Genomic DNA, 26,484 nt, shown 5'->3' on the forward strand with positions numbered 1-26,484 from the left:
ATTTATTCTTGTTTTATAATATTTATTCTTATATCATTGTAAAATAATTTATTTAGTTAAGCTTTCATCATCAAGAACAATATTTCATAAATGATAGTACAGAAATGATTACTTTTTATTATCACTACAAGAGTTTTATAATGTTTGTGTTTTTTGTTTAGAAAACTCTTTGTTGGAGGATTGTCTTGGGAGACAACGCAAGAAAATCTGCAACGTTACTTCGGTCGTTATGGCGAAGTAATTGATTGTGTTGTTATGAAAAATAGTGAATCTGGACGTAGTCGTGGATTTGGATTCGTTACATTTAGCGATCCTGCTAATGTTCCTTTGGTTCTTCAAAATGGACCACATCAACTTGATGGACGTACAGTGAGTAATTTAATAATTATTTTATATAAATATTATGAAGGATTAGTTAAAATAATGTCAAATCTTGTTAAAAATTGTTAGAATATGCATATTTAACAAAAGAAGTCAATATCACTAAATTTTTTATAAAATATATGATTGGTATAGATTGATCCAAAGCCATGTAATCCACGTACACTACAAAAACCAAAACGCAGTGGTGGTTTTCCAAAAGTTTTTCTTGGCGGCCTTCCAAGTAATGTGACAGAAACTGATTTAAGGTCCTTCTTTACTCGATTTGGGAAGGTTATGGAAGTTGTCATTATGTATGATCAAGAAAAAAAGAAATCGAGAGGTTAGTATACTTTCAATTTTCAGAGATTATTTTTTCTAAACAAGCACTGGTTTTCACGATTTTCATTAAGTTAATTCTTTTATATTTTTGTTCAGCTTCTCCTGGAGTTTTTCATTAAGTCATTATTCATATTTTTATATCTTTATTATTTAATTTATAGTTGAGTGATGTGATGATATAAACTTTATGAAAAGTGCATTAGCCAATGCTTGAGTATATTAAAACATATTGAAAATAATTTATATATTTTTACTCATAGTCAGAATTCTTGAGAAATATTTAGTAATATATTTGTCTATAAAATAAATCTATAATATCAGAAAAAATAAATTTTATGTTTTTGCTTAATGATCATAGAGGAAATATATTTTGAAACGATATTAAATATATATTTTTTAATAATCAAATTAAACTTCATTGAATCAAAAATTCTGACTTGAATGCAGCACACCTATTATTATCATTGATAAATTTATAGATAGTTTATTTAATAGGACAAAATTTAATTATAATACATCCTCTGTATGCAAGTGGATGATGTATTTTTATTTAAAAAAACAATTTTTAATTTAAAATTTTCTAATTAAATATTTTTCATATAATTTGCATATTTCTTATGAACTACTTTAAGATTATTGGTATTAGAAACTGGCTAACACATAGTCATAATTATTGTTACATATTATCATTTAATGTAGCAAGTCCATGCCAATTTATATTATCATATTTTTACAAAGTGTTATCATATTACAATGTTTTAAATTAAATTAACCTACACACATATATTTTGCTCAGTATGAGTTAGTAAGCGTAGCTTAAGGCTTTGTCAGGCTATGCTACTGTAAGTTAAATATAACTTAAGTTATCTAAGCTGTTGGTAAGATGTTTTTACTATAGATACCTTTTTACGTATTGCCTATTAAAATAATCATTCATTTAATTATACTTTTTCACTGTAATAGTAATTATGAATACCATCCAAACTATTATGTTTCCTCAACATATTACTAAAATTATTTGCATTATGCATACCTATCATTGTAATACGACCCTCTTCAATTATATGTAACTTTAATATGGTTGATAGATTAAATAATTTTCATAATAATAGATGAATAATGAATAAAGAAATAAAATTTTCCACATCGTAAGAGTGTGTGTATGTGCGTGCGTGCGTGCGTGTGTGTGTGTGTCTGTGTGTGTGTGTGTGTACATATTTCTTTTTAACTATTAAAGATATTATTTTTGGTGGCTGCATTCAAGAAGTTAATATAATTTTGAATGAAGCAGAATATATTAATGCACATATAATATATGTATTTATTATGTTGTAGCAATTTTATATAAATTTTTCCTAAGTTATTGTGAGATTATAATTGAGAAAGAATATCTGACTTATTTGTCGTATAGTTAAATAGTTTCAACTTCTTTTTATAAAAATATTGAATTACAGATACATAAGTTGGATTTACAATTAGATACTATTATAGCGTTATTACTTATTTTATCATATACTTTTATTACATTCATATATGACGGGGGTGGGGGATAAAAAAAAATTGTATGGCGTAGAAAATTACTTAGTTTTTATATCGTTAATACTCATTCTTTATGCTATTATTTTACTCCCAAACTTAAACATTTCATATTATGTTTTTAAATTTACATTTATGAATATTTCCTAAAATTGTAAAGATTTTGATATAAGTTATGAAAACACAGCTTCTTTAAATCAGCCATCATGAAATTTTAATACAAATATAAAACTGTGAAATGCACTTCTCATTGTATTTTTTCTTTAATATTAACAAAAAGTATGTTAACAGATTTTTTATTTTGATCTTAAGTACAAGTAAGTCTTGGCCTTGTAATTTTAGAGCATATTTGCATGTTTAAATATAACAAAAGTTTTCACACATGTAGCACAACAAATTCATGTGTTTCTGTTATGAATCAAAATTATTTGCGTATACATCAGTATAATTACATCCTACTTTGCGTTAATAGTAAAGTAAGAACATATATATTAAAAAAAAATAGTAATTCAATAATTTTTAAGTAATTGTTTATTTGAATATTTTAATAGAAGAACACAATCATAATGTATACGATGCTCTTAATAATTTACATGTAATAAGTGTTGTACATTATAGCGCATTTTAGAAAGTATTTAAGACTAATACTATTTTTCATAAATATTTCGGGCATTTTTTGATATTCTCTCACATTTGGACGACAGGATTCGGCTTTCTCAGTTTTGAGGATGAAGATGCTGTGGACCGATGCGTAGCGGAGCATTTTGTCAGCTTAAATGGAAAACAGGTACAGATCAACTCAACCAAATATATGTAAATATTAAAAAGAAAAAAGAAGTAATACACACAAAAATGTGATACTTCAATATAATTAAATTAATTATTATAACTGGTGGCTATTGATGAAATCATTGTTAGTATATAATGCGGTCATATGTAACATGCTCTGTAAAGTTATATATACAGCAGTAAGTTATTATTATGCGTAAATTGAAGACTTAGTATATTATATATAGAATAACTTATAGAACAAAGAGAAGTATAAGAAAGTACAGGTTACTATATAGGAAATAAGGGATAAGCAGTATCAAACAATGATGTAGAAAAAAAGATAAAAGAAATAGAATTTAAATACTTAAATACTATTATTACTTTTTTACTTAAATTATTTTCGTATTTAAATAATAGGTTTAGTCTTTCATCACATAAATTTATTTTTATCATATATCATTAAACAATTTGAAAATGTATATAATATAAACTTTGTAATATTAGAACTAATCGAAGTAATATTTATATGTTTTTAAAATTAATATAAAATTTTTATTATCTTCGGACAAATATATGAAAATGAGATTTTGTTGAAATTTTGATGGTAAATAGATAATTTGTTGAAGTTTTGATAGTAAATTGGTAATTCACATAGGATTAAGTGAAAATTATTTCAATAATATTCTGTGTAATACTCTTACGTTATTGTTACAATCTTCTCATTATCTTTGTTTAGCTATTATATTATTGTTAATCACTATTACATTATCATTAGTGTATCCTCATACATATATTATATTATTATTCTTTTCCAAATATAAGTAGATTGTAATGTATGTATTGAAAGGAATTATTAGTTTATTAATAATTTATATTTAGAGATCTTAATGTTACAAAGCGTTGTATAAGCTATTCACAATTTATGCAAACTCGGGCAAGACAGTTATATAATTTAAAGTAGATTTATTATAAGTATACAACTTTAAAGCAATATCAGCTATGCTGCAATATTTATGTATATATTATGCAGATACATTAAGTGCAAATTGTATTGCTAGCTCTTGATTAATACCTGTACTCTACTTGTACTTTTATTATTAGGTTAATAGTCATCACTTACTAGTTAATTATTATGATAACGGTTACTTTTTAAGCTGAAATATAAGCAATATCTTTTAATCTTTTCTTGTATAAAATCATGGCTGCATTGCTAATAGATCAATTGTTTTAAAGTTATTATTACGGAAAAAAATATATGTATATGTATATGTATATGTATATGTATATGTATATGTATATGTATATGTAAATGTAAATGTATATTTAATATTAACTTATATGTTTATCTCTCTTGTTTCTAGGTTGAAATTAAACGTGCTGAACCACGAGATTCTTCAAGTAAAATGAATGATAGTCATCAAGGTCAATGGGGTCCACCTCAACAAGGTGGGCCGCCAATGGGTATGGCTGGGAATATGGGACCTATGGGTGGTCCGAATGGTCAGATGGGTGGACCTATGATGGGTGGTCCTATGGGACCTCCTGGAAATATGATGCAACAATATCAAGGTTGGGGTACAAGTCCTCAGACTGGTGGATATGCTGGATACAGTACTCAGTATAATACTCAAGGATGGGGTGCACCACCAGGACCACCACAACAACAGCAAATCCCACCACCGCCACCGCATCAATGGGGTAGCAGTTATAATGTCCAGCCTGCAGCAGCAACTCAAGGTTATGGAAGTTATGGTGAGTTAAAGAAGTATTTAATAATTCTTTATATTCTTATTTATATATTTTATTACTATTTACCGATGCGGAAAAATTTTTTCGAAAATCAATGTGCTAAATAAATTATTCGATATACATAATGGTTTGTTTAATTACTATAGTATTTGATCTTGTGATTATTCAATCAGTAACAAGCGGAATAAATTACGTATGATAGAAGCTATGTTTCAGGGTATATAATCAAATATTTAAGTAATTGTGATAAGTATAGAGGTATGTTGAATTTGTTTGATAATTAATTAGAAAACAATTTTTAAAGTATTTTTAAAGGAAATAGTTGTTATAGAGGTTATTTAATATTCATAATTTTACAAACTCAACTTGCCTACTACTTTAAGATAAATATTTCTGAATATGAAACTAAAATCGTTCATTGATTATTAAGAAATGTCAATTCAATTTTACGAAATATTTTTAATTACAAATGACAAATGAAATGAATGTTACTTTACTGTGCTTTAAGTTTATAAATAATACAATTATAAAAACTCATTTTTTATTTGAAATTATATTAGAATGCTTGATTAATTATGTTCGTTCCAAATGTAGTAACATTAATTTCATTTGTATAATTTTATAAGAATAAGATAATAAAATCATAATTATAAAAGTTAACATAATTTCGATCCTGTCCCTTCCCCTTCCATCCTGCTTGGAGAGGTTAATTTATGAGATAAAAAAGATAAGAAAATGAGCTAACTACCAGACATAGTAGTACAATATCCTTAATATTTTTTAATGCCCCCTGGAGGTTAAAATAACATTAAAAAAGTAAAATAATTTTTGATATTCTCATAAATATATTGCTACAAGTTATGTTAATCCAGACTTCACAAATCTAATTATAAAATAAAGTATATAGTTAAGTTCATTTTTTTATATCAGACAGCTATCTCTTTTTAAAACTAATAAATATATAGAAACAAATAGTTATTTTATAGTCTTTTCTTATCAATAACTGGTGCAAATTTTTTCCTTTTCCTAAAGTATCCTAATTTAAACCTAATTCCTATGTCTTAATGATTTTCACATACAAATTATAGATTTAATAAGTATTTACGTTGATTTGCAATAAAGTCTCAACAAAACCAAATACGTAAATGTTATGATGAATTGAATTTTTTGTGATTATTGAATTATCCGTTATTTAAGTTATTTATTTAATAACTACTTGTAAATTACTAAGTGTGGATTGACATAACATCGTTTTAAAATATCTAAACTTCCGATATATTGAACCTCATAATCTTATCTACAAAATTATGCTTGATTCTCTTCTTTTTCCTACGTTATATTTTTTTAATTATTTTTTTGTTTAATTTTTTATTTTTGTAAACTTGCGTCTCCCTTCATTATTAATTTCATGGATTAGATAAGATTTTCAGTAAATAATATAGTGTTGTGTTCTTTCTTTTAAAGGTGGGATTAGTCTCTTCAAAATAACAAACTGAAGATTTGAAAGAACAAGAATAAATTTTTCATGCATATTATAGATAATCAATCGAACATTTTATAGAAAGTCTAAACTCGTAGCGATCAAGAAGTAAAGTTTTTTTTTGAATGAGATGAAAGTTTCGTTATGCATTGTATAACTTTTATAAAAGAAAGTTTTCATTTTAAGAGAATCAAGCATCAACATTTAAAAGAATCTAGAAAATATCATAATAATATTAATGAAGATAGAGATAGATTTTTTTAATAGACATATGAATAAGAAAAGAGATATGAATTACATGTAATTTGAAAAGTAAGAAGGTGAGGTGTGACACGGTGGTCGGTGACACATATTTTGTGTGGTTGATGATCGCAGGTGGGCCGGCGGCGGCCGCTTCAGGGGGCTACGGGCCCACGGCGGGTACTGGCGGGGCTGCGGGGGGCGGGCCCGGGGGTTCTTGGAACTCCTGGAACATGCCACAGAATGGGCCCCCTCCTGGGACCCAGCCACCACCCCAGCCCCCTCAACCCAACTCCTCGCAGCCCAACTCCAACTCGAACCCCTCTGGCCCGCAGGGTGAGTCTTCAAGCTCAGTCAAACAAACTCTCTCCTCTTTCCACCCTTGGCATCAGATGGTTTCATTCTTACCTAATTGAATCTTACTAAAATTATGTAAACCATAACTTTGTGCCAATCCTATATCCTATAAACATCCAAATTTTTACCTCATGAGTCATTTATTTTAAATTACGGATTTTATTTTTCTTTTTTTTTTCTTCTTTTTTTTTTCTGAAACTAATTTTTCACTTTTCGTCGTAAGCTTCCTTTCGTCTCTTCTGAAATATTTAAGCTGTGGTTTGTTAATCAAATGTTGAGTATTGAATGGAATTTACATATATTTTATCCCGTTCGATACCTGTTATTATCCAAATATATGTGTTTCAATGTAGTAGGTCGATTCATTAATTATTATTATCAATGTATCAAATTACGATATAATTCTTATATAAAGTATGAATGAAAAAATCCAAAGTACTTAACTAATTTTCAGTATCATGTTATATCATTTACTCGATAGAAATTTATTAACAATGTATCCAAACATTCTTAAAATTCCTAACGCCCTGCTGTCTATGTAAATTTAATTTAATACGTTTTATTATTTAATAGTTTAAATTTCTTTTTAATTATACATGTTTAAGTTGTCACATGTAGTAGCATGATTCCTGCAAGAACAAAATATAATAAATATATGAAATTGAAAAGAAGTTAATACTTGATATAATAAAAAACAGTAAACCTGCTTCATTATTATAAATCACAAATTATAGTAGCATATGTATGTATGTGCGCGCGCGCGCGTGTGTGTTAATAATTGCTAGTGTAATGCTGTTGAAAGGATAAATATCAATTCTATTTAAAGCCGTAGTTGTAGAGGCAGGCTTACGTTGTAGGCTTTTTGATTAAAAAACTTTCAAATGCTCAAATTATTACGAAATCATATTTTTTAACAAAATTATATTTTATTTGTTAATATTTATTTAGTTATAAGTAGTATGAAATAGATGTTCATGTTATTTAAGTCCTATTGTGATGCAGGACAATATTTGTTTTCATAGCAGTTAATGAAAAAGATTAAATTCTTAGCTCATAAAACAATTATATTTCTAATTATGAAATATTATATGCATGCACATAAGACAGGTATTTCAAATATATCTTGATTTTAGTTTTTTGTGTCTTATTATGTGTAAACATTTTATAAAATCGACATATAGATAACAAGAAAGCGATGTCAAAATAATATAACATTATTGCAAGACAAAAATAAATGTATTAATATTAGATAATATTTACTTGATCAAAAGAATAATTGTATTTGATATCGTTTTCAATTAAGTGATAAAGAAAGAGAAATTATATTGTTCGTCATTAGATGCACGTTCCCAAAAGATAATCATATAATTTGATATGATATACGGATGTTTCAGGTGATATGTATTCACGACAAACTACCGGCTCAGGTGCACCTGGAACTAGTAGCAGTTCGGCTAAAACACCGGATTACAGTGGCTATTCCGCATATGGTAATTATGCTGATACCACGTATCCTCAACAACGTTCATATACGGGAGGAGAAAGCAACCAAGGTGGGTATGCCGCCAGCGCCCCTAAACCCGGCCAGCAAGGCTTTGATTTCAAAGAGTGGCCCACCTCATGACCATTTTAATTCAACCGTGACGGAGAAATGCGCTGAATGGCTTGGCCTTGCTCGTGGGTTATTTCTTATTTCATATTTGAGGAACAGTATATGTATTTGTTAAAACATCATAACTATACTGCGAGACATTCATTTTCTTTGTGTGCTGTAATATCGAGATTTCATTGATAATTCTTAGAATTTAACGACTGTATATTAGGAAAACATATTATTAACATTCAATATGAGGTGTATTATCTTAGTTGTTAATCTATGTAATAGTGCCTATTTAATTAATTTGAGGCTCCTGTAATAAGGATGATCTTTTATTTCAAGCATGTTATGCAATCAAAGTTTTCTGATGTACGATGAAAAGTTAATAGTTAATCTAGAAATGACTTCATCACTGATTGATGGTTTTAACTAAATAATTTGATATTATGTGTATGTATATATATATATATATATATATATATATATATATATATATCATATTTCAATTTTGTTCAATTGCACTGGTTCGCAAGAGAAAAAATCGTTTACAAGCATAATCAATTTGAATATAAGATTTTTTTGTGAAAGATTGAGCGAAAAGATTTATTTATTATCATAAATACATACAAACTCGTTTGCTATAACAATAGAACGGTATTAGCACCGTGCAAAGAATGTCTCTCTCGTATCTAGTTTATTTCGCGAGCGATCAGTTATACTACTGTACGGTGTCATCATTATAATGAATACTAGTATTATCTTATAAATTATTTTGATATATATATATATATATATATATATATATATATATATATATATATATTCATTTCATAAAGGGAAAATCAAATGAAAATTTGTTATCTAAAATTAAATAAAAAATAATAAAGTTTTGATTATATCATTAAAAGTTTCAATTAGATGGATCGCTCGCGAAAACGATTTTTTAATTGATTTAATTAAATATATAAGAAAGTACAATGAATTGAAAAGATCATAATACCCATGGTGCAAGAGTATATAATGTATGGCACTGGGATAGGAGAAAGAAAGCGAAATATTAAAGTATACTAAGAATAAATTAGATTGAATGAAATAAGTAAAACCAAACATAAAGAGCGAGTGTAAAGGAAAAAAAAAAGAAAAAAAAAAAGAAAAAAAAAGAAAAGTAAAAAAAGAACAGACACGCAACAAGAATGATAATTAGTATTGCTTGCCGTGGCATTATATATGGAGATGAATAAGATCTAATTCGGGATCTTCTCAGGGGAAAGCACAAAGTTTGGTACTTATTCATCTTCTTTATGCTGGCGGAAAATTCGGTAACAAATGATAAAGATACTATTTGGTAACATGATAAAGAAGTAATATTATACTATGGTCTTCGACAGAAGGTTAACGAGTGATTTACTCGTGCAACACACCCATCCCTCCACAGTTCTCCTATTTATTAAATAGTTGTTATACTGGATAAATACGAAAATAACGTGTGATTAATTAAATAAGTAAGACGTTCACAGGCTGACTTACCTATTAAAGTACTACAGAGATAGTGTAAAATAAAATAGATGTTTTAATATTATGTATGTGTATCTTTGAACTTTTAATAACAGGATGCAGTCTTTTTAGGCATCCATTTTTTCCACTTTCACGGCATATCACTAGTAGTATCTACGCGAATTTTTTCAGTTCCTCTTTTTCTACTATTTCTTGCTTTCGAATATTTCCTACTGAGTCTAGTCCCCTTCTACTTCCAGTTATTTGAAAAATATCAGTCTGGAAGGAAGAGGGCAGGAATAAAAAAAATCATGAATTTTAATAAATTGTATTATAAGAACTTGTTGGTCGTCGGACTGGCTTCTGTTCGGCCAATTTTTTACCAGATATAAACTGGTTTATTTTTTATCTTGTGAATTTATAATAGTTAATTATTAGGCGTGTTTAAGGCTACGTTTACTATTGTTACTATTATTATTACGTCTATATTATTATTACTACTGTGCTACTATTGTTACTATTCTTATCACATTGTTACTATTCTTACCACAATTTACTACTATTGCTGCTGCTACTACCTATTACTATTACTAATACTATCTACATTACTGTCACCATAACATGTACTATTACCACTGCTGATTAGTATACTAATTACTACTACTGCTACTACTGCTACTACTGCTACTACTACTGCTACTACTGCTACTACTACTACTACTACTACTACTACTACTACTACTACTACTACTACTACTACTACTACTACTATTACTACTACTACTACTACTACTACTACTACTACTACTACTACTACTACTACTACTACTACTACTACTCTACTACTACTACTACTACTACTACTTCACTATGACTGCTATTTACTACTATTACTGATCTACTGTGACTATTATACTACTATGACTTACTACTACTACTAGTGCTACTATTCTACCATCACTTTTGCTATTACAATTATTACTGCATTAACTACATCTGTCTTTATGATAATTACAATTAATATTATAATGATGCTTATGAGCGTTTAAATTTTAGATTATTAGAATGAAATCATGATGTCTAAGGTGGAGGGAGGGTGTATTATAATTGTACGATTATCTCGACGGGGGGCATCGATCTGAAAAGTCTACCTGATTAAATATATGACTTAATTGTATTTACTCTGTAGGATTTACCATAGATCTAAAGAAGGAATATTTCGGAAGAGTGCTCTCCAATGTTCATGTTTAGTATCGGGCGGGTCGCGTTGTCTTTGTCAAGGAAAATTTAAAGTATTACGCTAATGTAGTCAAAGGTTATGATATGATTATTTTTAATTACGCTTATACGATTCAGTAATTTGATTGAACATTTATCACTCAGATGTACGTTGCATTGTTAATCGTGTCATAGCTTATATTTTTCTAATTATCGAGCGCATAATGATAATGATAATAATAATAATAATAATAATAATAATAATTATTATAATAAACAATAAATAATAATAATGGTAATAATAATAATGATAATATAAAATTTTCAGGATTTCTTAAATGCGAACTAAGATACTTTGATTTAAGATAAACTTATGCGACGGTGTTTTCCCTTGTTTTTTATAATACACAAATACATGAGTGCAGAACAAGCTCGTGTAATATAGAACAAAAAAATATTGCATTTATCTTGCTTTGGCAAAGAAATATATAAAATATATTTAACAAAGAAATTCATACTTTCTTGCAAGTTAACGATTTCATTATAAGTTTATTTTCTTTTTTATTTCTTTTTTATTGTATCTACGAGATTTTGATAATTCTTTGAGATATTACGTAGTAGTGTTATAAAAAAGTGTACCATGTGAATACAGAAGGAGACAAGATAGAAAAAAAGAAAAATTAATTTTTTTTCGATTGGAAGGAACACCAGACGCGACTCGTGTATAACTTCTGGGATCAACGCAATAATACATTTACTGATTTAACGAGTAAAAAGACAAATAGATGTGCGAAAAGCTCAATCAAACAGCAACATCACAGTGTACATATATTACTATGATAGATGCCAAAAAAATCATAGTACATTTACACGCACACGTAACATATATACACATACACATGATATTCGACTCATACGTACATACACACATACACGAGAGAACATCTAAGATCTACATCTTAAATGCGCAAAAAAGAGAAACAGTTGAACAGGCCACAATTTATGTATCACACTCAAGTAAAAATAAGTTAATAAGAGAATAAATAAACGAAATTTCTATAATCCGCGATTATTCCATACGAGATAACAGGTTACATAATAGTAAAAAAAAGAATACTGTGAAAGAGAGTGGCAAATAAATAACAAATGAACTGTTTATCTGTGACTGGCAAAAATGCCGGCTTATTTATAAAATAAATATAATGATGAAATATGAAACAAGAGGAACCACTATGGTATCGATTATGATTACAATTATTCAAAATATTACTACTATTACTGTCCTTTTTTATCATGAATTTTTACATAAACTTTAAATATGAAATGATCATCGTCAAATGTATGCAGTATGTTAGGAGAAAATATTATATTCGATAATCATTTAATTTATATAGGAGAAACGTATTAAAAACAAAAAGAGAATATACCAATGCGTTCGTTTGTATCGTTATACACGAAATATATATATATATATATATATATATATATATATATATATATATATATATATATATATATATATATATATAATTACTTTATTATACATTAACGAGTTTCAAAGAAATGAGATAAATTATATTAAAAGTGACAATTGTAAGATGAAGATAAACAAAGCAAAAAAATTAACAAAGTTATTAATGGCTGCCTTTGTCGTACTATGTGTATGTATATATGTATGTGTACATATGTGTGTGTATATATATATGTATGTATGTATGTATGTATGTATGTATGTATGTATGTATGTATGTATGTATGTATCTATACACACATACTCGTACACACATTTTTAGAGATACGTTGATGGAATAGTTAAACATATGAAACGAAATAATAACCGAAACATAGAAATTGCGTGCACGATGACTAGCGAAAATAATCGTTGATGGCTACTAACTTTAACAGATGATATATTTATATTAAATGCAATATTATTAGTATTTTAAATACACAGAGAGACGATGCATCTAACTAAAGTACTCTAGGTAGAATACATAGGGAAAATACTAGCCGTTTTTGCTATTACAGTCCTTGTTCGCGTGGACTATGGTTTCTTCTCAGGGTTGTTATCATTCTTTTTTCTTTCTTTCCTTTCATGTATCGTGTTTCATACGTTTCGTTTTTTTTATTTTTTAGCAAATATTCATTTGCTCGTCAAATTTGTGTCTTCTCCTAAAATATTTTTTTCTGTCTCTTGCTTTTTTTTTCTTTTTTCTTTTTTTTTTTTTCTTTTCTCTGTTGTATTTTTGGTGCGTTGACATCAGGGTAAAATCCCTATTTCACACTCAGTATTTGAAAAGAACTTTGCAAAGTTTCTAACAATCTAACATTCTAATAATAATACCATATCAATGGGAAAGGACTAAACATTGTTGTCAAAGGATTGATGCTTTTCCAAATAAAACTGATATTTTTTGAACTTTTTCTTTTTTATTTAATTGTAAGTGGAAAAAAGAGCCAAGGAAAAGCTGACCATCCAATCGATTAGTCGACGTTTACTTAAAAAATAAAATTACTTCCGATTTGTGCTTAGCGAGATAAAGAAGATCAATTAGATTCAATCATTTTAGATGGAGATAGAGAATGGAGGAGGTTGTAAAGAAATTTCAAGTAATTATTTCTTCTAAGTAATTGTATATAAAATATCAGTTTTTATAACTGCTCGATCTTTTTTACTGTTCTTTTTCTTTTTTACGGTCAAATTTAATATCGAAGCTTTGCTTTTCTTTTCTTTCACACACACACATACACACATACACACACACAGATGGATAGATATCTCAGTTTTCTTTGCATTTCATAATTTTTCTAAGTAATTGATAATTAAGTATATAGACGAATTGTATAAAGTCATCTAGTAGTAATGTTACGAACGAGGAATGAAATTAAAAAAAAAATAATATAATGATGCAACTTAGCTCATCTCTCTTTCTCTCATTCTCTTATTTGTTTTGTTTTTCTTTCTTTCTTTTTTTTCTTTTTGACTTAACTAGCTGATAAATAGGAGTATTTGGTATTTAAATAAAAGTTTTCTTGAATATATATAGTAATTCCGGGGGGCGTTAAATATGTCTGTATCTTTACGTTATATTCACAATTGACGCCCCACCCATCGAAGACTGGTCGTAATAAATAAATAAATAATAAACAGTTAAATTCTTAATAACCGTCTTGCAGTATCTCGATAATGTCGTTTAAATTATTATGCATGTGTTGTTGTTCTGTCGCTTTTTAAAAAAATATAAACACTTGTTAACAAGCAGCGATACTATGGCTATGTAGCATTTTAAATATTCTCGTTATCTTTAAACGCTTGCTTGGATAAACAATTTATTCATTATTATGAATACTTTTTATGGTTAGGTGCATATCTTTATTAAACGGATCTAGAATATTATACATTTTGCGTTTAGTATAGTGAACAGAATATAGGTATTTTCTTTTTTTCGTACTTTTTCGAGCACAAGATATAGATAGTCGTCGTTATGGTCGTCGTATAGTAGTATATCAACGTTGTTTCATACGTTAAAATTTCTTTTTTTAAACGAACCTTAGTAATTATTGTAACTTGATTTAGGGTTTAATATAAATCGGCGTTAATTATATTGTATCTATACAACACACTGCCAGTCAAAGTCTGTTTTTCTAAAATTCTTATTTTGTTTCTTTTTTTAACACAGAAAACACTAATTCTTCTATTTTTTACTTTCCTTTTAATATTTTTTCTTAAACGAACTTGGTATAGATACATGTATAGAATTAATTAATCATATTATGCTTTTCTTTCGTTGTTTATTTAAAACAAAATAAAATAACAAAAAATTAACAACAACAATAACAAATACAATGAAGAACTGACAAAGCATAGTACTAATTACTCACGTGCATTTGATAAAAGGATCGCCAAAGTTACAAAAGTGTTACCGAAAATGGCGCTAAAATGATAAACGGACAAATTAAAAATCGAGATTGACCGATAATGTAAGACGTAAATATGTGTCATATATACATGAAATATTCTAAATTACGTTTACATAGATGCAATTAAGGAGGTTATATTATAATTATAAAAGTGATTTCTCTGCGAGTCTGATAGAACAATGTAAATTATTATCGTAAAGAGATATAAAGTAAAGAAGAAAAAAAAATAAATCCTAGAATATTAATGAGTGAGTTTTACATAAGAGAAATTCTAAAATATGTTTACGTTAGGTACACCAAGCTAAGTGTGTGAAAATTATATTGTGTAACTAAATTATATTGTGTAGCTAATCGATTTAGTGACATATTGTGTGCGCCAAAAACAAATATAAAAATAATCAACTCGCGTACAGACGGTACATGGACACCGAGCCACCCAAAGAAAAACACATACATACATGACACAGACGTTGCACGCCACGTACACACGTAAACAAAATGCATGCATGCACGCATTTACACACTGTTTTACATGTACTTAAGTAATAAAAAATTCATACAGATTACGATGGGAATAATTAGGGAAGAAAATAAGGAGGGAGGGAAGGAAGGAAGGAAGGAATAGCGATTCTTGACAAAGCCGAAAGAGAGTCACATTAGCGAATTGAAATGAGAATTATGGAAATAAATAAAATCTGAGGATAGGGAGGGAAGGGGAACGATAGGAGATGGGAAGGTGTACATTAATATAAAGTTGTTCGAATACGTATCTAATTGTGTATAAGACAGTGGAAAGGGGAAATGAAGATCTTTGAATTGCAACGTGAGAGCCACTAAAATAAAAATCTTTATTTCAAATAAAAGAAATACGCTATCTTGATTTCGTTCGTTGGGTGTGATTGGAAGGTTTTTGATGTAGTGGATGGAATTCCTACAGTTGGAATGCTTTATCTCGCATGAAATAAAAATCTATCGATCTACTTTTATCATGTTTTTTAGTGTGAAGTATAAGATTAATAAACGTAAAGTCGATAATGGTTATAATAATGATAAATGAAATTATTAACTGTAATACATGACCTATATATTTATAACTTCTAGTGTTGTATTGGTAAGATCGTGTGCCCCCCTACGAGCTAAGAAAACAAAACTACAAAAAAGTGAATAGTTGTAGACGGATGATAGATAATGAAAGTCAATGAGTAATAAGTATAGTCGTAATTTTGAAGCGAATGGTAAAGCCCATGGTTTATGTACCATCGTTCGGCCGTGTTTCCCATTCGTTTCAAAGCAATGATACTTTAAAGAAGAAAAAAAGAGAAACAAGTCTATACTCGCAACGCTTTCTATTCGCCTTATTCCCAGTGCCCGCTATTTATGGTCTGTCTGTAATTTTAAAAGGAGCCGGGTATTCGACTCTTGTTTTTTTTTTTATTCCGCTGTTATTTTTCGGCAACACACTATAAGAAAAAATCTATTGAATGAAAAATAGTCGATAGTAACGAGGTTAACAAATAAATGAACGAAGAAAATATAAAAATAGAAAAACAGATCACTTTCTGGTGACAATGAGCAAACTTATAACGATGAGTCGAATACCCTGCAACTGGAGACAGAGAGTACATAGTTCGAGTACAGGCCAGAGCGCATTGTCTCTGTTCTCTATCTATCTCTCATTTTTTGTCTCAAGATAAACACTTTGTAGTGTTGTATAAGAGAGTAGTATAAAGAAACAAAAAGAAAAAACACAATAGTATGGAAAGGATATGTGTAGGAGATATCGTTTCACGATTTAATGATTATGAGAATTAAAGCAAACAGAAAAAAATGATGGACATGATAAGCAAAAGAAAAAAAATAATAAGAAAAAACCGCTATTTGTCGCGACAACCTTATAAAATAATAAGGTTAATATTAATTAACGATCGATTAAGAATGATTATTAAAATCACACACGTACGAGGTATGTTGAGAAGAAGACAGTACACATATTTACATGCTATTCTTAACAATGTATATGTCTATTCATCACAACATATATGTATGTAACACGCAGTTTTAAGCTTGCTCGTGTGAATGTACGTTTCTTAAAGTACATTTTTATGTATATATACATTTACACATATTCGCATACGTACGTACCCATGTACGTATGTATACGTAATTGATACAGCATTAACAATTTTTCTCCTCTTTTTGTTTGTTTTTTTTCTCAAGAGATATGTACATTGCATGCACGAATCTATCGTGTACGGATATGTGAATATATACGTATATGTAAACACACGATATACACACGTAATAACACTCATCCAATCTCATAAGATCAAACCAAGATAATTTTCATTTTCTTTTTTTTTTTTTTTCTTTTTTTTCTTATAAAGAAAAGAAGACAGCAAAAAGCATTTCGCAGTGTGGATATATAAACTTTTGATCCTTAAACGAGAGGAGGTGAAAATCGTGGGAATACGAAAAAAACTTTTTTTCGTTTGAGAAAAAAGAGAAAAAATAAGGTTCAATCAATCGAAACGAGTCATCTACTTATTTTCTTATGGATGAAAAAGGGTAGAAAGTTTGGATGAGAGTCGAGAGGAGAAAGAGGAGGATAAGTGAAAATCTGAAAGCGGATAGAGTAATCGAGAGTACAGTCAGAAAAAGAGAAAAAAATATACATGTGAATCAAAAAGAAAAAGAAAAATTCGATTGCATGCATTTGACGTCATTGTAGCAGTTTTAATTATTCATTTATTCATTGACAACAACATTATTAGTCGATGAACTTTTCCATTAGAAAATTTTGCATAAACGAAAAAAAGTAAGAAGAAAAGATTTCGATTTGATTTTGCCACGAGAATTTCAAGACGCATGTTTTTAGTCATGTTTATATGAGAAACGTACTGTTTAAGTTATTCTATTGTATAAAATAATTAAAGCTACGTTCGGTATAAAGAATAAATAAGTAAATAAGTGTAAAATTGTACAAACGATCATCCGTTAGCAAAGCAGTCAGATTTTAGGATCAAGCGAATGGAAATATGAGTACATATACATATACTTACACGAATCCACAAAGATATACACGCAGATACATAGGTAAATAAATGAATTAAAAGCGCGGATTCGAAATCAATGCAATAGTAAAATACGAAAGAGAATGATTAAAGATAATTCCATTATTATCTATGCGCGAATACATATGTACAGGATGAATCATGTAACGTGATCAAAAATATTGGATTTAAATAAAATTCTTTCATTTATTATTCAAACAGTTTAAAATAACAAAAAAAACTAATTACACTTTTATAAATCAATATTTCATCAGTTTTTCAGGATATTCATGTTACATGAGTTCAATCTACACACACACATATCTACGCAATATGCATATATAAGTTCTCCATTTTTTTTTTCTTTTTTTTTTTTATCACAGATACATAAAAACACGAGAGTATCGTATCAAAGTTAACAAGGGTACTTTACAGTATGTACTTCAAGATAAATCAAAGAGCAGAAACGCTCACTGCTGATTACGTGTTCCATATATACATAGTAATATGTTTAAACGTACTGTACCGATGACTATAAGCGTAACACTTCTCTAGAATTAAAAGAGTGACGATCGTAGAAGCAAGAGAAAAAAGAGTATAGAAAACGCGTTAAAGTTCTTTTTTTAAAGTTCGTCGTCGAATATACCTCATATACGATAATAAATGATAATCTTTGTGCAAAAATATTTTAGAGTGAGTTTTTATGAGGAAGGAAGGGAGAGAGGAGGAACGATCGGTTTTTAATTTTTTAGTTTTATATCCAGAAGTTCCTAATCATCATAACGTAAATAAAATTTACTATGACGAAATACCAACGTGTTAACAAACTGCTTTACTTTTTAATCTTCTAATCATGCAGAAAAAAATAAACAAAATATTTTACGATACGCGTTACTCTGCGTTACGATAGAAATGAGAATAGTTGATTATAGTCATATTTACAAATCGGAAGAAAACATAACGCGACGAGAAAACGCATTATTAATGAATAAGGAAAAGAAAGAGAGATAAACAGAAACATTCTGAAAAATCGTACTCATTAATGCTATACTTATACTTATTACATATTTACGATATGTTTCTACCTACGACGATCTCCCTTCCCGTTGTGCGGCTGTGAGTTAATAATACTTCTGGATAATTTAGGAAAATCATAATTAAAAAAGGTTAGAGAGAGTCCGAAGAGAGGCGGAGCAATAGGAAAAAGGAAAACACCGATTGACGAAGGCGCGCGCGAGATTTTCGTCTAATTAAGTTTTAAGTAATTAAGTCGAAAAAGTCATGAAAGTAAAGAATAAGGAACAAATACGAAAGAAAATCTACACGCGTCAAACAAAGATTTTACGTACATACATACACACACACGCGCGCGCGCGCGCGTAAATACATAAATCCATAAAAAAAGAAAGAGGGAGATTTCAAAAACTCATAATCGTTAGGACAGTCTCACTAGCTCGCGATTAGATATTTCTCTTGAAATAAGTCAGCCTCTAAGTCATTTGGGACCCGAAAGAAATTTTTTCGATTAAATGCTAGTTAGTTTAATCGTAAAAATCCGTAGTTGATATTGGCGCTACAAGAAAGGAATGTTTAAGATATATGAGGGATTACGTGATAAGGGTTAAAAAAAACGATATGAGAGAAAGAAAATAAAATAAAAAAATAAAAAGAATGAAAACACTGATGGCCGGTATAATAAGTGGGAGAGAAAAGAAAGAGTGTCAAGAATAAGCACCATAAACGAGCCTTAATCCATAATTTACAATTTTGCGTAGTATGTAATAATGGTTATTAAAAAATAAAAAAAAAATAAAATAAAACATTAGCTGGTACGTCCAGGTGCGAAGATAAGCGAAACTTACATAGGATTGTTATTATGGAAACACTAATTAAGGAATTAAAGGTAATGTTTAATTAGCGATTTAAATGATCAATACGATCTTTCAGACTGCAGTACGTAAAATGTGTGCGCATTTAACGAATATAAAAAAATAAACGAATGTGCAAGCCCGATGTATTAATGAATTCCTCGATACCATAGGTTATCTGTTGCATTTAAAAACAAGTAACGTGAAAGTGATGATCGTTTCGATAAACATGACTAAATATCCGCGATTCTATGATCATCTGACGTGAAATTGTTAATCTTTTTTTTCATGTCGTGAAAAAAGAACAAAAGGGGAAAAATACAGACAAATATTAATCGATATACTGCTTTCACCTCCTCTATTCTTAAAGGATTTTTGAAACGTGAAAATTTGTGGATGGCCAATTTCATTTTTTATTTTTTATTATTTCGTTATTTTTGTAACTTGTTAATTGCTATTTTTCATCTTTTTGTTAACAATTCAGTCTATTTGATATTTTTTTGCTTCTTAATCAATCAATTTATAGACGATACACATGCACGTACACATAGGTACACAGAATGGCATACCAAACACACATACACATCCTTGTTTATTGCGTCTTTGAGTTCTTATTATGAAACAGGAAAGAAATGGAAAAGAAAGATCTTTGAAAATATTTTATAAAAAACATTCTTAACTGCGTATACTTCTACATTCTCTCATTCGCGATTCCGTTTGATCTGGAAATATTGTCGAGACACTCGAGAATTTGATTGTATAATTGGTGATCGATAAAAAATTCTTTATATACTGTTGTAGTTACTAATTTTTATGTAGTATTGCTACTACTACTATTAATATATTTACGTATAAAAGTCCTGTATTGCTGACCAGAAAAGATCGATACTTTACAAATACATCATGACAAACAAGATGAAGAAGAGAGACAGTCTATATGTATGTGTGTGTGAGAAAGAGAGAGAGAAAGAGTAAAATATTGAAGCTATTTTCGATTTGTTGCCGTTTCCTTAATTACTGATTAGGATCGAAGAAAAGCCGTACTTTCGCATTAATTTGTTTAATCATTTTTTATACAATATATCTCGAGAATTATAACTTATGTTTTAATTGCACATTTTTTTGCTTTAAGAATATGTAATGTTAATAATAATAATAATAAGAATAATAATAATAATAATAATTATTATTATTATTATTAATAAATATAATTAATATCCGCGGTTATAGCATTTTATCGAGGCTACTCGTTATAAATATAAAATGGCATATTTTTAAATTAAAAATCAAGCAAAAAATATAGTTTAAGTTTTATAAAAAAGAATAGAGAGATCTCAACTCAATCAATTTTTTAATGAGCTTATATATTTGTTTTATATAGTTATACTGATTTAAACGGTTATATAGAAGCTTGAAACGGACGAGTTAAAATTTTTTTTAATTATTATTATTTTTTTGTCTTTTTTTTAGGATATTAGGACAGCGAGAGAGAGAGGGGGGGGGGAGAGCATGATTGTTGTGCGAGTGCGGTGTGCGAAAAAGAAAAAAATAAAAAAAGGGAGTACGTATATAAATAAATAAGAACTATAATTAATTATTTTACATTTTTTACTATTGTACACAAGAGACTAAGTCATGCACGTAATGAGTGCACAGAACAGTAGGAATTTTTCTCAAAGACACGACTGATTAGGTGAATGTCTCGTCATAAGTTTTTATTCTCGATATGGTTTACGATGATGGTTAACATGTGGTATGCTCGTGAATACTTTTTAAACGGTCTAGTTTAAATGAAATTCTCTCTTTGTCTGTGCCTAAGAATAGAAAATGATCAATTTATCATGAGACTGGGAAGGTGATTTAGATAATGAGGAAACGCGTTTGAACGAACATCGTGTTTGCGGAGTTTCGATAAAATAAGAACAAAAAAAAAGTAAATACATTTTACGTATCCAAATGTCTTGCCGTTCTCAAATTATATTTAACTTGTATTGATTTTATTATATATTTATTTTTTTATTTATAAATGCATGCTTTCAAAATGCAAAACACTCCGCGGCCATGTTTTCAAAGACATCATCGTCAAGGCTTAAGGAATTAGCGAAAAAAACGCGATATCGTTAACATAGATCGTCTAATTATCAATATAAGGGATAATTTCTCTGTACAAATGTAATATAAATTAATTGCGCAATTATCTTCATCCGGAAAATGGGTAAGGAAGACTACTTTTATTCTCGTTTTTAATTACTCGTAAACGCAATATATTATATAATAGAGGTATCTCCGTTAGGGACGAACTAAATGTTGTAAGTTCAAGACACGTGAAATATGATTATAATATCAATAATTAAGGTATCGATTACTATTGAATTAATTATCTAATTAATTAAAGATTAACTCGAAATAAGGCCATCGTGTAGGGGAAGTATTAAAAATAATGACTTTTGAGAGAAAGATGAGAATGAAAGTAAGAGAAAAAGATGATATTTTTAATAAATCAATAAAATATGCCAACCATTGTGTTCTCCAGAAAAATCATACTTATTCCGTCATTTTTAAGTAATAGAAACAACAACAAAAAAGAAAGAGAGGAAAAATCAGAACAAAGATACGTATTTAACTCTCATTGCTTGATTGCCGTAATTCAATTCTCATTATTATAGAGAAGAAATTAATATTAACGAAATATGATAATGGAATATAAAAAGTAAGTTAAATAATCGAGCGTATTGTGCAAAAGATAGACGTGTGTGGCGCAAATTGATTGACCATAAATCTATGTTATATTTTTTCTTTTTTCTCGATTTTCTTTCAAATATTTAAACTTTTAATCGAATCGTTGCTCCAAGAAGAACATCAACAAAAGAAATAGCGGTGAAAATACACGCGAATATCGTGACAAATCGTCGTAATAAAAAATTAAAATATTTTTTTTTCTGAATTTAGAGAGAAAAAGTAAATAAGTATATATACATGCTCTAAAAAAATATATAAGTAATAGTTTTTGTGGCATAACACCGTGAGAATTTATTTAAATTATTTGCTAAATCTTTAAAATAAGTGATATAGTATTTTTGCAATGTTTCCTTTTTTAAAAGCTACATAATTTATAGCAAATAGTTGCTATACTTGCGTAGGAAAAGGGAATGGAAACATAAAAAGAAAGGAATTTTATCGCAGTCAAACCGTCATTAATAATTAAGGGAGAAGGAAGTAGGAATCGAGTGTCAAGGCAATATTTCCAAATCAACGCGTCTTCTTTTTCCCTTCCATAAATTTTAAGAATAACAACTCTTCAACCTAATTGAAAAATATATTTAATGGAACTCGGCCTTTTTCCACAGTGTGACTAATCGCTCTTATCTTTTTCTCGTGTATTTTCCTTGAAGTTTCAAAATCGTGACTAAAAGATGGAAGCTCACACAAAGAGAGAAAGAGAGGGAGGGGGGATGTACTGACATAAAAAGCAGAAGGATAAAAAGATAAACCTTATATAAAAAGATGAATAACATAATAATGACAATTAGAAATGAAGAGTTTTCGTTTTTTAAATAAAATACGATATTAAAAAGAACAATAAAACTATTTTTTTTAGGTATAATTATATCAAATATATATATATCGACGTCCTATGACGACTGAAAGATTCTTCTGTTATGATCTAATGGTGGGAGGATGCTAGAAGTCTAATTAGGGGAGGGTAAAATACATCGATATTTCCGATAAACTTTTACTTTTGCACATATCTTACATCGTACGGCTATCCATTGAATTTCCTATCCTTTTTACCCTTCCCTCGAAGACACATTAAACGATGGAACTGTTACTATTATTAGTAGAATTACTGTTATATTACTGCTGCTGCTATCATTAATACAATTGTTTACTACTACTATTACTACTACTGCTATCATTACTCTTATAACTGTTACTATACTACTATCACAACCACCACCACCATCATCACCACTACCACTACTACCAATACTACTACTACTATTACTATTACTACTACTACTACTACTACTACTACTACTACTACTACTACTACTACTACTACTACTACTACTACTACTACTATTATTATTATTATTATTATTATTATTATTATTATTATTATTATTATTATTATTATTATTGCTACTACTACTACAATTATTACTATTGCTACTATTGCTATTACTACTACTGTCACCACCACTATTTTTTATCACTATTATTCTATTATTATTACTATTATTATTATTATTATTATTATTATTATTATTATTATTATTATTATTATTATTATTATTATTATTATTATTACCGGTTATATTATTAATAATTATAATTTTTATTATCGGTCGTTACACGTGCGTGCACGCGCATATGCACTCATTCAGACACACATACACACTACATATACACGTACAGTAATATTACTTAACAATGTTCTAATAAATTAATTAATTAATTGATACTTAAGATATTATATAAATAATATTAATAATAATGATTATAATGATATATATTATATATATATAAATATATATATACATATATAAATATAAAAATATAATGATGATAAGTTGATATGCTGATAACTACTACGATGACATAATTACAATATAGAGAAAATGGATTACTATTCATAAAATATACTGGTATATATATAGATTATGAGGATGATTAAATAGAAAATTATATTAATGAAAAAAAAGATGCACATCTTCTCAATTGACATCCAAACAAATCTTTTCCCCTTTCATTAGATTAATCGTTGTCGTTGTTGTCGTTGTCGTTGTCGTTGTCGTTGTCGTTGTCGTTGTCGTTGTCGTTGTCGTTGTCGTTGTCGTTGTCGTTGTCGTTGTCGTTTTCGTTTTCGTCGTTTTCGTCGTTTTCGTCGTCGTCGTCGTCGTCGTCGTCGTCGTCGTCGTCGTCGTCGTCGTCGTCGTCGTCGTCGTCGTCGTCGTCGTCGTCGTCGTCGTCGTCGTCGTCGTCGTCGTCGTCGTCGTCGTCTTTTAATATATTCTTATTATATATAGATATCGCTATTTATAGTAATTTACTATTTATGCGGTCAACAAATTTAAAACGTTACACATACGTAGTTACAGTTTTAATTGAAAATAGGTTTCAAAATATTGGACGATAACGATGCTGAAAATAGAACCTGAATTAAAAATTGAATAAAGATGAGCAGGAAACAAGTATGGTTAATGTGTGAATATGAGAATGATGTGGAAAAAAGAAGTGAATGTGCATTGATGAATGACTTGATAAAAAAGAGAGAAAGAGAGCGGATGTGATAGGAAATGAGAAGAAACGAGCAAATTAGTGTTTCTTTCGATTAAGTTAGATGTACTCTTTTTACTCGTGTAATTGTCAACTTTCTGATTTTTTTTTTGCTATACTCTCCTATTTACTCGTACGAGAGGAGGAGGAATAAAAATTTAAAAGACATCTTTTTTAATGGCCCACGATTAATGATATATATTGATATATATTGAACATTTTTATAGCTCAACCGTTAAAACAGTATTATGATTTCATTCGCGATCTGTATTATTTTTGATCTGATCGTTATCGTTAGAATTGAATTCTATCCTTCTAGAAGTAGTCCATTATATTATATAAAGCCGTCGTACGAATATCGTTTGACAATATTAGTAAATACGTTAGAGAAAGATTAACAAATAAGAAACATTTTAATGTTGTGCAGTGTTTTATGTGTATTTGAACCGATCGTTGTCGAACTCCAACCTTGAATCTCTGAAATATGTTCTTTAAATCAAGACAAACAGAGAAAGAGAGAGAGAGAGAGAGAGAGAGAGAGAGAGAGAGAGAGAGAGAGAGAGAGAGAGAGAGAGAGAGAGAGAGAGAGAGAGAAATTATGAAGAAAACGTAATCTTAGGTTCTCGAAAGATTCGGCATAAATTTAATGCGGTACTTGAGAAGCTGTCTGCTTGAAATACCTAACCATTGTATAGATCTTTACCTTGAAATTTTATTTTACATAGATTACTCATATATTCGTATTATATGTATTACGTATACACATATTCATCCTTTATGATAGTGATCTGGTCTAAGAGTGTTTTTAAGCTTATGAGTTTCGTTTAAGTTTATTTTATTCGTATAAATTTAGTTTATTATCTGCGAATACGTGTCTCTCTATTCTTTTCCTACTTTCTCTATTTCTTTCTCTCTCTTTCTTTTTTCTATCTTTCTTCCCTGCCCTCTTCCCTTGCTTTTTATTTTTTATTTAAAAGCAGGGATTAAAACAATTTTAAAAATAACTATTTCAAACTGTTATATATGAGTTTTAATTGAAACATTTTTGAGAATCGAAGAAACGTTACAATTGTTTTGAATATATAACGATTCCCGCCTATATCGATTTTGATTTCGGTTTTATAATTGTTATTTTTAATTATAATACGGTTACAGTTCGGTTTTACTTAATATATGATACATATTATTTTAATTCTTATTGATATTTTTTGTTTGATTTAG

General features: G+C 28.7%; 1 protein-coding gene across 8 annotated transcripts in view; it reads left to right on the forward strand.

Annotated features, from left to right (window-relative positions):
• LOC124423147 (heterogeneous nuclear ribonucleoprotein 27C-like) overlaps positions 1 to 26,484 on the forward strand; it is a 50,345-nt gene that overhangs the window by 843 nt on the left and 23,018 nt on the right. For 5 of the 8 annotated variants that reach the window (XM_046960640.1, XM_046960621.1, XM_046960611.1 and 2 more), the window contains exons 2-7: positions 162 to 369; positions 517 to 703; positions 2,943 to 3,025; positions 4,371 to 4,761; positions 6,614 to 6,814; positions 8,230 to 8,388. In XM_046960640.1, coding sequence (XP_046816596.1) covers positions 162 to 369; positions 517 to 703; positions 2,943 to 3,025; positions 4,371 to 4,761; positions 6,614 to 6,814; positions 8,230 to 8,388 — 1,229 coding nt within the window. Of the gene's footprint in view, positions 1 to 161; positions 370 to 516; positions 704 to 2,942; positions 3,026 to 4,370; positions 4,762 to 6,613; positions 6,815 to 8,229; positions 8,389 to 17,449; positions 21,405 to 21,453; positions 23,888 to 26,484 lie in introns of those variants that run through there. The other 3 variants (XM_046960651.1, XM_046960630.1, XM_046960658.1) reach the window with 3 other exon arrangements.

Source organism: Vespa crabro, chromosome 1 (assembly GCF_910589235.1).
Source record: "Vespa crabro chromosome 1, iyVesCrab1.2, whole genome shotgun sequence".
Taxonomy (NCBI): Eukaryota; Metazoa; Arthropoda; class Insecta; order Hymenoptera; family Vespidae; genus Vespa; species Vespa crabro.